At 36.8% G+C, this 16,552-nt stretch overlaps 1 protein-coding gene across 1 annotated transcript in view; it reads left to right on the top strand.

Moving 5' to 3' along the window:
* Window positions 1-9,840: 9,840 nt before the first annotated feature.
* Window positions 9,841-16,552, top strand: part of Pttg1ip2 (PTTG1IP family member 2) — a 65,514-nt gene continuing 58,802 nt past the window's right edge. Inside the window, exons 1-2 of the mRNA XM_042684522.1 lie at window positions 9,841-9,991; window positions 12,068-12,114. Coding sequence (XP_042540456.1) covers window positions 9,841-9,991; window positions 12,068-12,114 — 198 coding nt within the window. The remainder of the gene's footprint in view (window positions 9,992-12,067; window positions 12,115-16,552) is intronic.

The following is a 16,552-nucleotide window of genomic DNA, read 5'->3' as shown; positions in this document are numbered from 1 at the left end:
CATTTTATAATATTTCTATCTTATCTGTCCCAACCCCTATTCTCAAGAATAAACATCTATTTCATGTTACTATATAAGTTGGTTTTTTTATTGTTGTTTTTTGGCCCATCCTGGTACTTGAACGCTAGGCCTGGGCACTGTCACTGCACTTCTTTGCTCATGGCTAGCGCTCTACCACCAGAACCACAGCCCCACTTCTGGCCTTTTCTGAGTAGTTTATTGAAGATAAGAGTCTCATGGACTTTCCTACCTGTCCTGGCTTTGAACCTGAATCCTCAGATCTCAGCCTCCTGAGTAGTAAGGATTACAGGCATGAGCCACAGGCACCCAGCATTTTTATGACTTATGAATGGAGTCATAAAGTATGTATTCTCTTTGGACTGACCTTTCATACAGCATAATTATTTTAAAATGTTTTTGTGTACTTAATTTTTATTATTGAGCAATGTTCCCCTTCATGGGTGGTCAAGCTTTTTTTATTCATGAACTTGATAAACATTTAGCTTAACTCAAATTTTGAGATGTCAGAAGTAAAGGCTCAGTAGTGGTAACCTTTGTGTGTGTGTTGAACACATAGCAGGATGACCTGATCATATAATAGGTATTAGTTTAACAATAAATTTTTGTCTGCTTCGTAATCGCTTCATTTTAACATGTTATATGTTCATTTATACCTTTGAATAAGTGTGTATCTAGAATCTGATTGTGGATTTTTTTTTTTAAAGAGTCTGTTTGCTTGTTTTTCTTTGTATTCCCAATGCTAGGAAATAAACCAGGGTCGGGTGCTTGAGAGTTAAGCACTTTGTCTTTGAATTATATCCCCAGACCTCACTGTGGTTTAAACTTCTTATTTCCTTGATAGATAATAACACTGAGCCATCATGATTATTTGGTATCTGAACATATTTTAATTAGCATATATTGTTGCATTTTCTTTTTTTTTTTTTTTTTTTGGTCCAGTCGTAGGGCCTGAACTCTGGGCCTGGGTGCTGTTCCTCAGCTCTTCAGCTCAAGGCTAGTGCTCTACCACTTGAGCCACAGTGCCACTTCCGGCTTTTTACTTATGTGGTGCTGAGGAATTGAACCCAGGGCCTCGAGCATGCAAGACAAGTGCTCTACCACTGAGCCACCTTCCCAGCCCCTATTGTTGCATTTTCATACATGCATTTAACATACGTTGATCATATACACCCTCTCTTATTTCTCCTCTCTTCTTCCCCTTTGTCTCTTCTATATTCCTGGCAGTTTCTTTTACTTTCATGTCTTTTTGCTCCTAAATTCCAGATATAAAAGAAAATATGTGATACCATCTTTCTGAATCTAGCTTATTTTGCTTAGCATGATTTCCAGTTTCATCTACTTTCCTGCAAATGACAGTTTCTTTCCTCTTCATTTATATCATATTTTCTTTGCATTTCATTTGTGAACGGGCACATGTATGGATTCCATGACTTGGCTTTAATGACCATGCAATAATCATGGTGTACAGGGTACTCTGTTGTATGCTCATTTTCATTCTTGGAGTACATACCCAGGAATCATATAGCAGGATCATATGCTAGTTCTATTTTTAGTTTTTTTTGAGGAACCTCCTTACAGACTTTTCACTCTCATCACTAGTGTATAAGGATACGGCCTTATACACTACATTTCCTTACTACTATTTGTTTTTGTTTACTACTATTTGTTTTTGTTTATGTGCTGGTGATTGCCATTCTCATGGGGGAAGAGGGTGAGATGATAAATGTAATTTTGATTTGCGTTTTCCTGATGGCTAGAGTTTGTACATTTTTCACATATTTATTGGCCACTACACTTAAAAAAATATAGTCTTATTGTTATTTTTAAGTGTTTTACAGAGAGGTTACCATTTCACAAGTCAGGTAATGAATACATTTCTTTTTTGGACAATGCCATCCCTTCCTTTGATTTCCCCCAGTTTCCACTGGACTTTTTCTTTTGAAAGTTGTCTGTTCAGTTCATTTACCCATTTATGTATTAAAGTATTATGTCTTTGGCTCAGGGTTTTATGACTATTAGATGGCGTCCTCAGCAGACAGATTTGGCTTCCTCTGTCACAAAGTACATCTCTTTATATTTACATCCCTTAATCAGCATTGTAGAAATTACCATGTTAAAGTAGTTGCTTGTACAGGTATGTTTTAGGTTGGATATGGATCGTTAATCATACTGAAACTTCTCGGGGGAGAGGGTGGGAGTGGTGGCTGAAACACTGGCGGGTTCTATTCTACCATCTCTCTGATGTCAATCATTATTGGTGTTCAATTGAATTATTCTTATTAGTTTTCTATGGTATCATTTTTCTTCATCTAGTCAGCTTACAAATTTTAAGCTTTGTATTTGCTGCTGCTTTTAAGGAATGGTTGAACAATCCTGTTTTAATCCTACATGTTCTTGGCAAATTTCATAAGAATGAACTGTGATCTATCATGCAAATATGAGCATACATGCATTTGGTGAAAATGTGAGAGAAGGGTCGAGCATTCACTAAACTTTGTATGATTGTAAGACAGACACTTTGCTCCAGTTATTTATTTTTTTTGTGTGTAGTGGGCAAAATATATGAGAATATTTTTTGAAGGTGGAAATTTTTCTAGCAGATCTGTGAACAATTCTGCTGAAAGGAGGAATCATTCAGCATCCTCCTGAGGAATGTGAGCCTGATTTAAGCTGAAAGTGAAGATTTACATTTGATTTTAAACTCTCTGCCAATGGAATGACCTTCAATTTTATTTCCTCAAGAAATATCTCTTAGAGCTGGCAAAACAAATTCAACTCACATGAGAATATAAATCAAGTTAGGATATGAAATCACATATGTTCCTTACTGGCTTCATACGCATTTGACAACAGAGTTTAGGTTGCAACAAACTTCAAGACACCTGAGAAAACCTTTCAATTCAAAGTCTGGAATGATTAAATGATTAAAATTGCTCTTAATAATTAAACATGCCATCTGTATAAGGCAGTGTGACCTTTCACCCAGGCTCTCTCCTGCTGTTCTAGAGTTTCTGCAGTTGGCACATGTGGTATCAGAAATCCATTGCTATTCTGCCTTTGAAATCTTAGAGGGGCAGACTTAGAGCAGCTGTTTGTGTGCTGCCAGATTTCATTGAAATGCGGGTTTTAAAAGCCCTTGGCTTGTCATTTTGAGTTAGCATACCTTAATCACAAATCTCACCATAATATAATTCAACTGATGCCTGAAATTCAATATAGCGGAACATTTGCTGAACAGTACACTTAGCAACAATAACCAAGCAGAATGTATGTTTTTCATTGAAATGTCCTTTCAAGTTATATGTGCCCTGAAAATACCTAATAGATTATAAATACTCCTTTTTTTTCTATGGAAACAAAATGCTAACAATTTCCATTATGCTTCCCTTTTCCTACATTTATTGGGGACTTATGAGGGAATATGGCCTTGGGAAAATTATCTGCCTTAAGACTTAGAGTGTGACAGTACTGCTAAAAAATTGATGACCCTGTCATTAAGGCAACTGTAATAATTAGACAGATAGTAATGTGTACATTCGTCTTGAATGTCATATCAGACATTTCCACAGCTTGGTAATTGACAATTACAGTGGTCAGTATCCTCATAAACGTTTGTGTGAGAGAAGCAGTATAGTTTCTGGCTGTAACTGGACTCACTGATTGAACTGTAGTATACTGAGACTTTTAAAAAATATGCTTGCAATTAGCAAACTTTTTTGTTTTGTTTTGTTTTACATTTACCTGTTAGACTATATTTGTTAGACTGTATCTCAGCATTGACCTTCAAGCTGCTCTTAGAGATAAAGCTGACTTTTCACTTCCATTGAAAGCTTCTGTTATGGACTTTTAGGCAGATATAAAGATAGGTAAGTTAGTCACATTTTAAAGTTATAATATATATTTTATATTTAAAATACAAACTGTGGGTAAGCTGTTTTAGAATGTTATTTGTTTTAATTACATAAACTTGTAGCCAGTAATCAAGAAAACTTATTTTACTTTTGATGCATTTGTTGTCTTTAGAATTGGAATTCAATGTATTGAATGTGAAACATTTCCCCCCTTTTCCTTCCCGCAAGATATTAAATCATAACATGGATAATAAGCATGGACTCCTCCATTTATTTTTTAAAATATGTATTTCGATCTCTTTTCCTTAATGGATGTAGGAATATTTACTGCCATGGGTGAGGCAGTTAAAAACTCAATCTTGTATTAATACAGGTAGGTAAGTATCCAAAATCAATGTCTGTAATGTGAAGTGGTTTTTATTTATATATGTAAGAAGAGAATGAAGTTTTATTTGAGGGGAAAAGTGCCTTCCAAATCCATTTTCCACCCTCCTCTGCTTGCTCTGCCTGCAATTTGTAGGCTGAATTACTTGGACTTCTCTACTACCCTGGCTTGGGGGGACTGGATAGCAGGAGAAGAGAGTTCCTGCATTTACTTTCTCACTTCTAAACCTGTTTCAGCTAAACCTGTTCCTACGGGGCAGCTCTTCTTCAGTTGTCTCTGATGCTGGACTCTCCACTTGTGACTCAATCCCTGAAGTTCCAGGGCTGGTAATTTCTGACCTGTTGTCCCGGGTGCTTTGCCATCCTTTGTCCAACTTACTACTGTCACACCTTTGTATTTTGTCCTTTCGTTGAATTCTTTCAATTAACCATCTTGCTTGTCTACTGACTGACACAAGGAATACAGAACAATAGGGAAAATAATAGAATAATAAAAGAAAAATAGAAAAGTAATAGAAGTCAGTTTACCTTCACATTTTTAGCATACATTCTCAGTGGATCAGAACAAAATTCAACTAAAAAGAGGCCATCTCTGTGGCATGAATAGTAACATTTACACATTTAGGGCCATGAATTGCTTCTTCTGAGTCTGAGGCTATTTCTTTCCTGTCTAGATATTTTACAAATATGATCTCTACACCTATGAAATGCAAAGTTGGTGAGGATTGAAAAGCAATTTTAATAGGCGTACGTTTCCTTTTGATTAGGAAATGATTAAGTCAAGAATAGAGGTAATTTGAAACCATGGAAAAGGAAAGAAAACAATATAAGTGGTTTATGCATAAGGATAATGTTTACTTTTTACTTTTTTGAACAGTTCCAAAAGACGAAGAGTAAATAAAATGATGACTTATGTAATTGTTATGGGCTGAATTATATCTCCCTCCCAAGGTTGTATATTGAAGGCCTAAACTTTATCCTGACTGTATTTGGAGACAGGGCCTTTACGAAGCCAATCCTAAGTAGTTAAATGAGGCCATAAGAGTAGGCGATATCCCATGAGGCCTGCTGTCCTTAGGTGAAGAAGAAGAACAAAGTATATATACACAGAGGAAAGAATAAGTCAGGACACAATGAGAAGTTGGTTGTCTGCACTTATAAAGCCTCAGGAGAAATCATCCTTGCCAACACCTAGATCTTGGCTTTCTAGTCTCCAGAATCACAACTTTTAAGTTGTGTGGAACTCCTAGCAGACTAGTATCAAATGGGCAGTATTCTACAACAGACTAAGACAGAGACACTTCTGTTGCCATTTATGTTAGTTTGGATTCTTTGAGAATCATCTGCCAGACTGGGATCAGAAATTTAAGAAATTTATTGGAAGAAATATTGGAAAAGACAAAGCAGAGGGAGCTACTGAAAGTAAAGAGAACCTTCAAACAGTGGTTCAGCTTTGACTTCTGTGAAGGAGAGAAAACAGAAGGAAAATGAACTGGCAGTGTTTCTAAGTACAGCACAGTTCCAAAAACACTTCTCACATGTAGGTTTGGATATAGATATACCATTGAAGGTATTCCACACTAGTCTCCCTGCCACATTTAGTCTTGACAGAGGGACACTTCTAAGTCCTACAAGCTATTATGTAGATGAAATCCTTGGCCTTGGAATGAGTATGGTACAGAAATCTGAGGGGTTGTCAGTCAGTTATGCTTTGACATAGGCATTTTTATAGCCATACTCCATACAATACCAGTATGGATTTTAGTAGCAAAGGAGTCCAAGAGTCAGCCAAGGAGGCCAAATCCTTCCAAGTTTGAATCCAGAAAAAGAGGGGCATCTCAATCACAGCAAGCTCAGCAAAAGCCTCAGATTGTCTTAGATTGGGCACACTTAGGTTAAGTGCTACCAACTAGCCATTCATGATGCCAGGAAAATCCCATGCTCTGGGTTGCTTAGTTCTATGTTTTTATGCTTCATCTAAACTATAAGAACTGAAGAGCAGTGAGACACAGTCCCCAAGTACGTATATTCCCTATATAGATAGAGGATCTTTAATTTTAGTAACTTTGCTCCTCAAAAACACTGAAACAATTCACAGCCACAAAAGGCATCATGGTAGCTTTCCCTTCACATCTTTGTCAGTGATGTATATTAGCTTTCTTTTTAATTGCTTGCCTACCTGCCAGGTACAAATTGATAGTTCATAATTGCATTGATTAATTTTCTAGTTCTAGTGTTTGAATATTTTCCATGGTATTTATTCTGGACTTGAATTTGATTTTTTTGTAGATAGATTCTTTATATCCCCTATCTATGTTGCTATTTTCTTTTTGTCCTTTTCTTAATAGTTAATAAGAGCACATTTCATATAACTGATAGTCTTCTTTCTGCTTTTTGCATTGCAAATAGGCAAGGAAAACGCAATCTCTGAGCACATTTCTCTTTCCCCATGTTTATTTCCAGTACTAGATCCATTATCCTCAAAGCACAGTCTAGATCAAATACCAGAAATGTCTGAGACAACTGCATCACTTATTTTTGAAAAAATGGAGCATTATATACTCTGAGTAGCTAAGACATGCTTCCATCACTTTCCTCTCAGCTGTCTCATTTTTACACTCATTTTGCTTGAATTTCAGTCATTCTGTCACATCTTCCCATTTCTTGCTTTATCCTTTAAGTTGCATACTACTATTTCTGAAAGGCAACTTTTTAACAGATTAAAAAATATAGTTATTGTAAAGGGAATGTACAGACGGGTTACAGTTACCTTAGTCAGATGAAGAGTACATTTCTTTTTGAACAATGTCACCCCTTCATTCACTCTCTCCCAGTTTTTCTCTTTCACCGCACCCACAAGTTGCATAGTTCATTTTAAATATAGGATCTAGTGAGTATCATTGCTACATTTGTTCACCTTTGGTGCTACCCTTTCTGTGCCCTGCCTTTCTCTCCCAAAGACAGATAAATGAACACACCAGACAAAATGAAAACAAAAACAGCAAAAAGAAAAAAAAATAACCTCTTATTTCCACTTCCTGGAGTTCATTTTGAAAAATATTTTATATGGCCAGATGCACATAGCTGTTGTGCCTATGTGATCTTCTCCTAAGAATATCCTCCTTTGGTCTCACTCTGTGTGAATGCCTGTATAATTTATCATGTCCCAGGGAATTTCTTTTAGTCATCCAGTATCTTTACTTGTAGATTTATAGGCACATTCCAGTTACCACAAATGAGGGGAAACCATACAACCTATGTTTCTTTGGGTCTGGTTTACTTCACTTAATTTTTTTCCCAATTCCTTCCATTTCCTTATGAATGGTACAATATCATTCTTTCTGATGGATGTATAGAATTCCGTTGTGTCCACTGAAGGGGCATCTGTGTTGATTCCCTATCTTGGCCATGGTAATGTTGCAAGGAACATGGTTGTGCTGGTAGCTTTGTTGTGGCCTGGCTTGTAGTCAATTGACTAAATGTCTAAGAGTGGCATTGCGGGGCCATAGGGAAGCTCTATACTGTTCCTCCATACTGCTTTCCATAGTGGTTGAACAAGTTTACATTCATTCCCAAATACAGTGTGGTAGAGTTCACATCCCTGCCAGCATTTTTTTGTATGTTTTTAATTGTAAAAATGCTGTACAGAGGGCTTACAGTTACAAGAGCAAGGTAATGAGTACATTTCCTATTGAGCATGGTTGCCTCCTCCTTTGTTTTCCCCCTATCATCCCTCTCCCCACCTCCACAACTACTCTACCCCCTCCCCCCAAAGTTGTAAAGTTCGTTTTCAACATAGTGTTTTGTACATCTCATTGTTATAATGGGTCAACCTGTATCCTTATTTAAGCATTTCTTCCCTTCCTCTCCCCAAATTAGAGAAGTGTATATACAAGATGCAGGACACCGACATCAAATACAGTGAAAATAGGGATTATATCATGGGAGAAGAACATACAAAGCAACAACAACAAAAAAATACATGGCACATTATAAATATGTTAGAAACAATAGCAAGAAAGAAAAAAGAGATTTGTGTCCCTGCCAGCATGTTTTCTTGATAATGGCCATTCTGATTGGGGTGAGGTAGAATCTCAATGTTGTTTTGATTTGCATTTCTTTTATAGCCAGAGATGTGTCAATTGGCCAATCTTACTTCTCCTTCTGAGAAGTTGTTCTTTAAGTCTTTAGCCCATTTATTAATTGAATTGTTTCTTTGAGTTTATTTTTGGGGGATTTAATTTTTGAGTTCTAAGTATATTTTAGGTATGAGGCTGGTAAAAGAAATCATATCCCATTCCATAGACTTTCTATTTATTTTAACATAGATTTTTTTTTGGGGGGGAAGGGATTATGGAGCTTGTACTCTGGGTCTGGGCACTGTCCCTTAGCTCTTCATCTCAAGGCTAGTGCTCTACTACTTGAGTCATAGTGCCACTTCGGTTTACTAGTGGTTTAGTGGAGATAAGAGTCTCAAGGACTGGGGCTGGGAAGGTGGCTCAGTGGTAGAGCACTTGCCTTGCATGCATGAGGCCCTGGGTCTGATTCCTCAGCACCACATAAGCGAAAAGAAAAAAAAAACTCAAGGACTTTCCTGTCCTGGCTAGCTTTGAACTATGATCTTTAGATCCCAGCCTCCCTAGTAGCTAGGATTACAGGCATGAGCCACCAGCGCCTGGCTAACATAGATTTTTTTTAAAAGGAAAGTTCATAGTCTCTATTATATTGTTGTACTTATATTTTTCTAATACATATATACTTATATTTTTCTAATACATATTAAAATAAATCCATAGCTATAAGAATAGAAGATAGTCATCTTTATACCACCTAAAATATACTTTGTAAGGGGAAACTGTATTATAGTACACTGAGAGGATCATCAGACTAGTCAAGGACAAAAATCAAGCATTTTCTGAGCTTGGAGTTTCATGACATGGCTACTTACTTTCATGGCATGGCATGGTTTCATTTCCTTGTTTCCCTGTGAAGAAAGGCCACCAGAAAGGAGTAACTAGTTTAGATGTTGTGGAGTAGTGGGATATGAAATCTTAGCCTTTGTTAGGAAACTGCATAATAGCAAGGAAAATAAGTTAGCTTTAGAGAGAAAGAGACTGAATCAAGTCCCGTGAATGAACATATATATGGTGTTCAGGACCCAGAGTCCTCCAGTCCAGCAAAAAGCTAGGATTGCAAACTTTACAACTTTGGTGTGTGTGGGGGGGAGGGTTGGGTGGGGGAATGGGGGGAGGATAGGATGGGAAGGGGAAACAAAGGAGGAGGCTACAATGCTCAATAAGAAATGTACTCATTATCTTGCCCATGTAATTGTAACCCCTCTGTACAGTATTTTCACAATAAAAAATTTTTAAAAAGCTAGGATTGCATTCTCAACATTCTGCATTCTGGCCAGAATACTGACAGTTCTAAAATTCTGCTAATTGTGTGGAATCCAGCTCTTGGAAGAGGGAACCTCAAGACCTGGGCTGTCATGGGTCACAGTCTCTAAGCAGGTCCACTTTACCAACTCAGTGCTCAATATCCCCCTATTTCCTATTGACCTGACTGCTAGGAGGGAGGAGCAATGTGCTGGTTGAGGGTCTGGAGCCAGGTTTTCCTGCCAGTCTTCCTTTCCCTAGTTCTCATCCAACTCCTTATCAGCTTTTCAGATAATAGATCTTCCCAAATCTACAACAGCAGGAACAATCAAGACACAAATATGTCCCTTGAAGAAGGTGAGTGATCCATAGTTCTTAGGTTGGTGGTGCATAAACACCACCATTCATCTTTCCAATGGTTGTGGCATCCGGATCACTTGAAATTTCCATCTTAAAAATTATCATTTGGGCTAGAAGCAGTGGCACAAGCCTGTATTCCCATCTACTTAAAAGAGAGGTAAGAAAATCATAGTCAGAAGGCAGCCTAGGCAAAAGCTAGAGTACCTATCTAAAAAACCAAAAAACAAACAAAAGGGCTGAGGTATGGCTGCAGTGGTGGAGTGCTTTCAGGGCCATGAGTTTAATCCCTAGTACCCTTCCCCCCACAAGTAAAGTTGCTGTTTGCTGTTGGGAAGACATTTTTAAAGACTCTGGACAGTTTCCAGGAAATCTGCTTGAATTAGGTTCAAATTAATTTGCTTTATCTAAACTATGAAAAATGGAGTAAAGTAAATTTAAATTTATGAGAAGCATTCTGGACACTAGTGGCTCATTACTATAATCTCAGGAGGCTGAGATCTGAAGATTGCTGTTAGAAGTCAGCCTGGGCAAAAGTCCATGAAGTTCTTAACTCCAGTTAGCTAGCAAAAAGCTGCAAGTAGAGCTGTGGCTCAAATGGTAGAGCACTAGCCTTGAGGAAAATCAGCTCAGGGAAACACCCAGGCCCTGTTTTCATCACCCCCAACATCCGGCCAATCAGGACACATAAACACAAAATTAATGAAAAATAGCCAGATGTTCTGCATTTGAGAACCTGGGAAGCAGAATTACAAGTTGAGGGTCAGCTCAGGCTGTTTAGAAAGAACTTGACTCAAAGATGAAAAAAGAAAAGAAAAAAGAGAAGCAACTCTCACCTTCTGCATGAGCCATATAGCATATAAGCTTTGTGATGTGAGTGAGCTTCTGGGTTATATTCTAATTAGAGTCAACTTAATAACCAGAGCTATTATTCCTAGTGCTTTATGATGTTAGCTAATAAACTGCTTAATTGTAGTTTTTTCTTCAAGAACTGATTAGCTGATTAGTTCTGTTTGTACCTTTTCCTTTCATCTGAAGAAATTTTGAAATATGAAAGTTATGACACATTGAATTTATGAGCCTGGAAATGAGACTTTTAATATCCTAAATGGGAGCTGTATAGGCAGAGGTAGAATTTGAATTACTTAGAAATACCCTATAAAGCTAAGGTTGCCAATGAAATTGTTCTACTTGAACAGAAGGTCATTTCTCCCTCTCTATGTAAACTTCTATGGCTTCTAGCTACCTGGTGCATTGCAATCACATCAATCACGGATTGTTTCTCTGGCCCAGGCCCCCTGTATGTCTCTTAAAACCTGCTGCTAAAAGTGGCTGATAATTAAATCCCATACCCTGGATACTATCTCAACCAGGAGGCCCTCACACCAGAGGGTGCCTGTGCCTCCCGGTTGCTCTTCCTGATATAGGAAGTTACTAGTCCACCAAATGTCCACCAAATCCCCACACTTACGTTTGATGCTTGCAGGATCATGTAGGTCTTCTGTTCTGATACAGAGATCATGTGATTTGCCTTGTGTAGGGGTCTTTATCTGCTCTTCTCCCCAAGAGGGAAGGAAGGAATGAAGCTGCAAGCTGATTGCTAGACTTATCCATTGCCCTTCTGTTTTTCCACACTTTCCAGTTGTCCTGTTCATTGTTCTTGGTGCTCTTCTTCAGTTTGTTTTTTTTCTTTTTTCAAATAGTCTCTTCTTTGTTCTCAGACTGTTCATTCATGGAGTCAGAGGAAGAAAGTCTCTACCATGCTTCCCCCATGATGTTTTAAAGATTATTGTAAGATTGCCAATTCATTTGTTAGGAAATTATTTTGCAAAACTTTGCTAATCTACAATGAATAATGCCATTTCATAGTTTTCTCAGTAACAAGAAGAAATAAGGATTGGGATATGCTTTTGGGAAAGTATCTAGAGATAAGAAAATAATGAAATAAAATTCTTGACAATGAATGAATATAGCCTGAAACAGGATTAACGAAATGAAATGCTCGTTTTAAGAACATTGGGCAATAAATAAATAGGCTTTAGATTTTCATATTTGTACTTAATTTGTTTCTTGTAGTATGTGCTCAAAAGAAGACTTGTCAATTGTGCACAGAAAATAGGAAAGTAAGTGAATTTTCTTATATAGAAATTTTCTTGAATACTATAAGCTCACACGTTTTGTCACCTAAAAGGCTACACTTTATACAATTTGACAACAGGAATGACTAATAACCATTATTAAGATTATTTCTCCATTTAAAGAGTCTTTTGAAGGTCTAGAAAAAATGATGGGAATAATTCAGTACAAACATTTTACTAGAAAATTGTATTTGAAGAAGAAAGCAATTCTTTGAGGGTAAAAGAAAATCATACTGAAATTTTGGTATGATTTTCATACTGAAATTTTCAGATTTTTTTTTGTAGGCAAAGGAAAAGATATACTTCTGTGCTGAATATTTCTTTGCCACTTCTAACCATTAGTTAGAATTCCTTACCTGCAATGTAGCTAAGTTCAGCTTCTTTGATGTTTAAATTTCTGATGATATTCTGCACTTCAGATTTGGAAGAAAGCAGGGGAGTTATTACTTTGTGCAACAAAGAGCTCTGCATCAACTCCTTACAAACCTGTTAGTTTAACATATTTTGGAGAACTGATAGAACCAAAGACAGAAGTGCAGAATCACTATTTTGAAAAAAGGACAGTAATTGTTACTGTCATTCTGCCTCCTTCTGCCTCTAATCTTCTTTATTAAAGGTCACTGGACTGCCTTAAGGATGATCTGGGATTCTGGCGCATGTAATTTTCTACCAAGTTCCTATTATGTCCTTCATGTTTTCCATAGCCAGAAATGGTGCACTTTTGTGTCACAGTGTACTTATTTCTTTAACACTATACATTTATCTATAAATGCAACAATGTATATGGATATATATACATGAATGTATATATGTATATCTGTATATACATACAATGTATATGGATATATACATGCATGCATATATGTATATATGTGTATGTATGTATGTGTGTGAATATATTTTGTGTGTATATTTTTATCTACATTCCACAAATGAGTGAAAATGTGATAGATCTTCCCTTCTGAGGTTGACTTACCTCACTCAACATGATGATCTATATTTCCATTCACTTTCCTGCAAATGACTTAATTTCATTGTTCTTTATGTTTGAGTAATATTTCATGGTATACATATGAACCATATTTTTCTTATTCATTGGTTGTTGATTCCAAAGTTTGACTTTGGAATGTACAGAACTGCAATAAATATGGGTATGCATTTATATCTCTTGTATTTGATTTGCACTCCTGATATATGCCAAGAGTAATATGACAAGGTCATGCAGTAGATCTGTTCTTAGTTTTGGGAGAAATCTCCATACTCATCGGTAGTAGTTATGCTAGTTTATATTCCCACCAATAGTGTTTAAGGTCTCCTTTTTCTCACATCAGCATTAGCATTTTTATTGTCTCCTAGATGATGGCCATTCTGACTGGTGAGATGGAATCTGAGTAGTTTTGATTTGCATTTCCTTTATGGCTAAGGATGTTGAGCTTTTTCATGTTTATTAGCCATTTATATTTCTTCTGAGAACTGTTTCATTCATTTGCCCATTTATTATCTGGATAATCTGTTTTCTAACTATTTCATTTTTTGAGTACTTTGTATATTCTTCATGTTAATCCATTCAATAGCTGGGAGAGATAATCTCCCATTTTTACATATCTTATTATGCTGATTTGTTTTCTGTGCAGGAACTTTTTAATGAAGTCCCATATGTAATTTTTTTTCTTATTTTCTTGGCAATTAGAGACCTATTCAGAAAATAATCACCTACACATATATCTTCTAGAGTTTTCCTGTTTTCTTATAGCAGTTTCAGAGTTTTAAACTGGATCTTTGATGCATTTGGATTTGATTTTTGTACAGAGTAGGAGATAGGAGGTTAGTTTCAGTTTTCTGTATGTATATAGTCAGTTTTCTGAGCACCATTTGGCGAAGAGTCTTTTTTCTCCAGTGTATATTTTTGGCTTTTTTTTTTGGGTAAAAAAATCAGATGGTTGTATCTATATTGCATTATTTCTGGATCTTCTATTCTGTTACATTGGTTTTGTATCTGTTTTTATGCCACTACCATGATGATTTTGTGTCCTGCAGCTCTGTAGTATAATTTCAGGCCCTGTATCATGATACCTTCTGCATTACGCTTTCTGCTCAGGGTTACTTTCGCTATGTGGGGTCTCTCATACTCCCATATGAATGTTAGGATTCCATTTCCTGTTTCTGTGAGGAGTGACATTGGAATTTTGATGAGTACCACATTGCTTTCAGTAATCTTGCCATTTCACAATATTCATTGTGCTGATCTATGAGCATGTGAAAAATTTCCATCTTCTGGTGTATTCTTCATATTATTTCTTCAAGGTTTTATAGTTTTCATTATGGCAGTCTTTCTTTGTTATTTTTTTTTTATGAAAATACTGTACAGAGGGGTTACAATGACATGACCAAGATAATGAGTAAGATAATAATCAAGCGTTGTAGCCTCCTCCTTTGTTTCCCCTTCCCATCCCTTCCCATCCTTCCCCTGCCCCTACTAACCTTCCCCCACCCCCTCACCAAGTTGTAAAGTTCATTTTCAACATAACCACTTGTACATCTCATTGTTGCAATGGGTCCACCTGTATCCCTATTTAAACAATTTGTTTTTCCCCTTCCCCTCCACAAATTATACTGACATCAAATACAGTGAAAGCAGGGGTTATACCATGGGGGAGGTACATACAAAGCAACAAAGAAATAATCTTATAAATGTGTTAGAAACAATCGCATGAAAGAAAAAAACATTTGAATACATATCTTAGGGTTCATTTCCCTAACATCACCTTATCTGACCTTTTCTGCTTGACTCAGACACATACTAGATATTGCAAATAAGGGAAACCATGGGACCTATGTTTCTTTGGGCCTGGCTTACTTCACTTAAAACAATTTTTTCCAAGTCTTTCCATTTCCTAACAAATGGGGCAATGTCATTCTTTCTGATGGAGGCATAGAATTCCATTGTGTATTGGAATTTTCTTGATCCATTCATCTACTGAGGCATCTGGGTTGGTTCCATATCTTAGCTATGGTAAATAATGCTGCAATAAACATAGTCATGCTGGTAGCTTTAGTATGGTCTTGTTTATAAACATTTGGGTAAATGCCCAAAAGTGGGATTGCTGGATCATAGGGGAGCTCTATGTGGAGTCCATACTGCTTTCCAAAGTGGTTGAACAAGTTTACACTCCCACCAACAATGCAGGAAGGTTCCCTCTGTCCACATCCCCTCCAGCATTTGTTGTTATTAGAGTTCTTGATTTTTGCCATTCTAACTGGAGAGAGGTGGTATCTCAATGTTGTTTTGATTTGCATTTCTTTTATGGCTAGGGAGGTTGAGCATTTCTTCATGTGTCTATTGGCCATCCTTCTTTCCTCTTCAGAGAAGTTCCTCTTTAAGTCTTTAGTCCACTTATATATTGGGCAGTTGTTTCTTTAAAGAGTTGTTGTTGGGGGATTTAATTTTTTGAGTTCCAGGTATATTTTAGATATGAGACCCTTGTCTGTTGTATGGCTAGTGAAGATCTTCTCCTAATCCGTGGGCTTTCTATTGATCTTGCTAGCTATGAAACTGCAGTAGCTCTGCAATTTCATGCAATCCCATTTGTCCAATCTTTCTTTGTTGTGTTTGTTTCTGGGTCTCTATTAAGAAAATTTGGGCCTGTGCCAAGGAGACCTAGGGTTTCTCCTATTCCATCCTGTAATGTTTTCAGAGTGTCTGCTTTGAGTTCAAGGTCTTTGATCCATTTGGAGTTGATTCTGGTGCAGGGTGATATATAAGGATCTAGCTTTAGTTTTCTACAAGTAGTTAACCAATTTTGCCAGCACCATTTACTGAAGAGGCTGTCTTTCTTCCATTCTATTTTTTTAGCTCCCTTATCGAAGATTAGATGGCTATAGGTCTTCATACCTAAGTATTTTTAAAGGCTACTGTGAATTAAATTATTTTTCTGACATTTTTCCAGCCCCTTCATTGTTGGCATATAGAAAAACTACTGATTTTTTTTGTTGTTGTTGTTGATTTTATGCCTTTTTTCACAGCACTGAAGTGATCAGTTCCAATAGTTTTGTGGTGGAATCTTTTGGGCCTTCTAAGTACAGAATCATACCATCTGCAAATAGGCCTAATTTGACCTTTCCCTCTTTGTGGATTTTTGTTGGTCACATCCATGTTGATGTGATTGGCTTTATCATGCCTCCTCTTCTGTTCTTATAAGGTAGTAACTAAATATAGGAGATTGATCAGTTTTAGCTTAATTTTTGGCAGTAGTATTTCATGCTGAAGATTTTCATTAGAAAATAAATATGGACCACTGCCTATGATTTGGTGATGTTAGCAGGTGATGATTATTGACAGGATATAATATATATATCATTAGCAGTTGCAACAACTAAGACTATAATAGCAGTAGTTTTATTTTTAACTGTACTTTGTCTATAT

This window comes from Dipodomys spectabilis, unplaced genomic scaffold, assembly GCF_019054845.1.
Source record: "Dipodomys spectabilis isolate Male_0828 unplaced genomic scaffold, ASM1905484v1 ptg000089l, whole genome shotgun sequence".
NCBI classification, from domain to species: Eukaryota; Metazoa; Chordata; class Mammalia; order Rodentia; family Heteromyidae; genus Dipodomys; species Dipodomys spectabilis.
The sequence above is the reverse complement of the archived record's forward strand: the minus strand, read 5'-3'. Positions and strand labels throughout refer to the sequence as shown.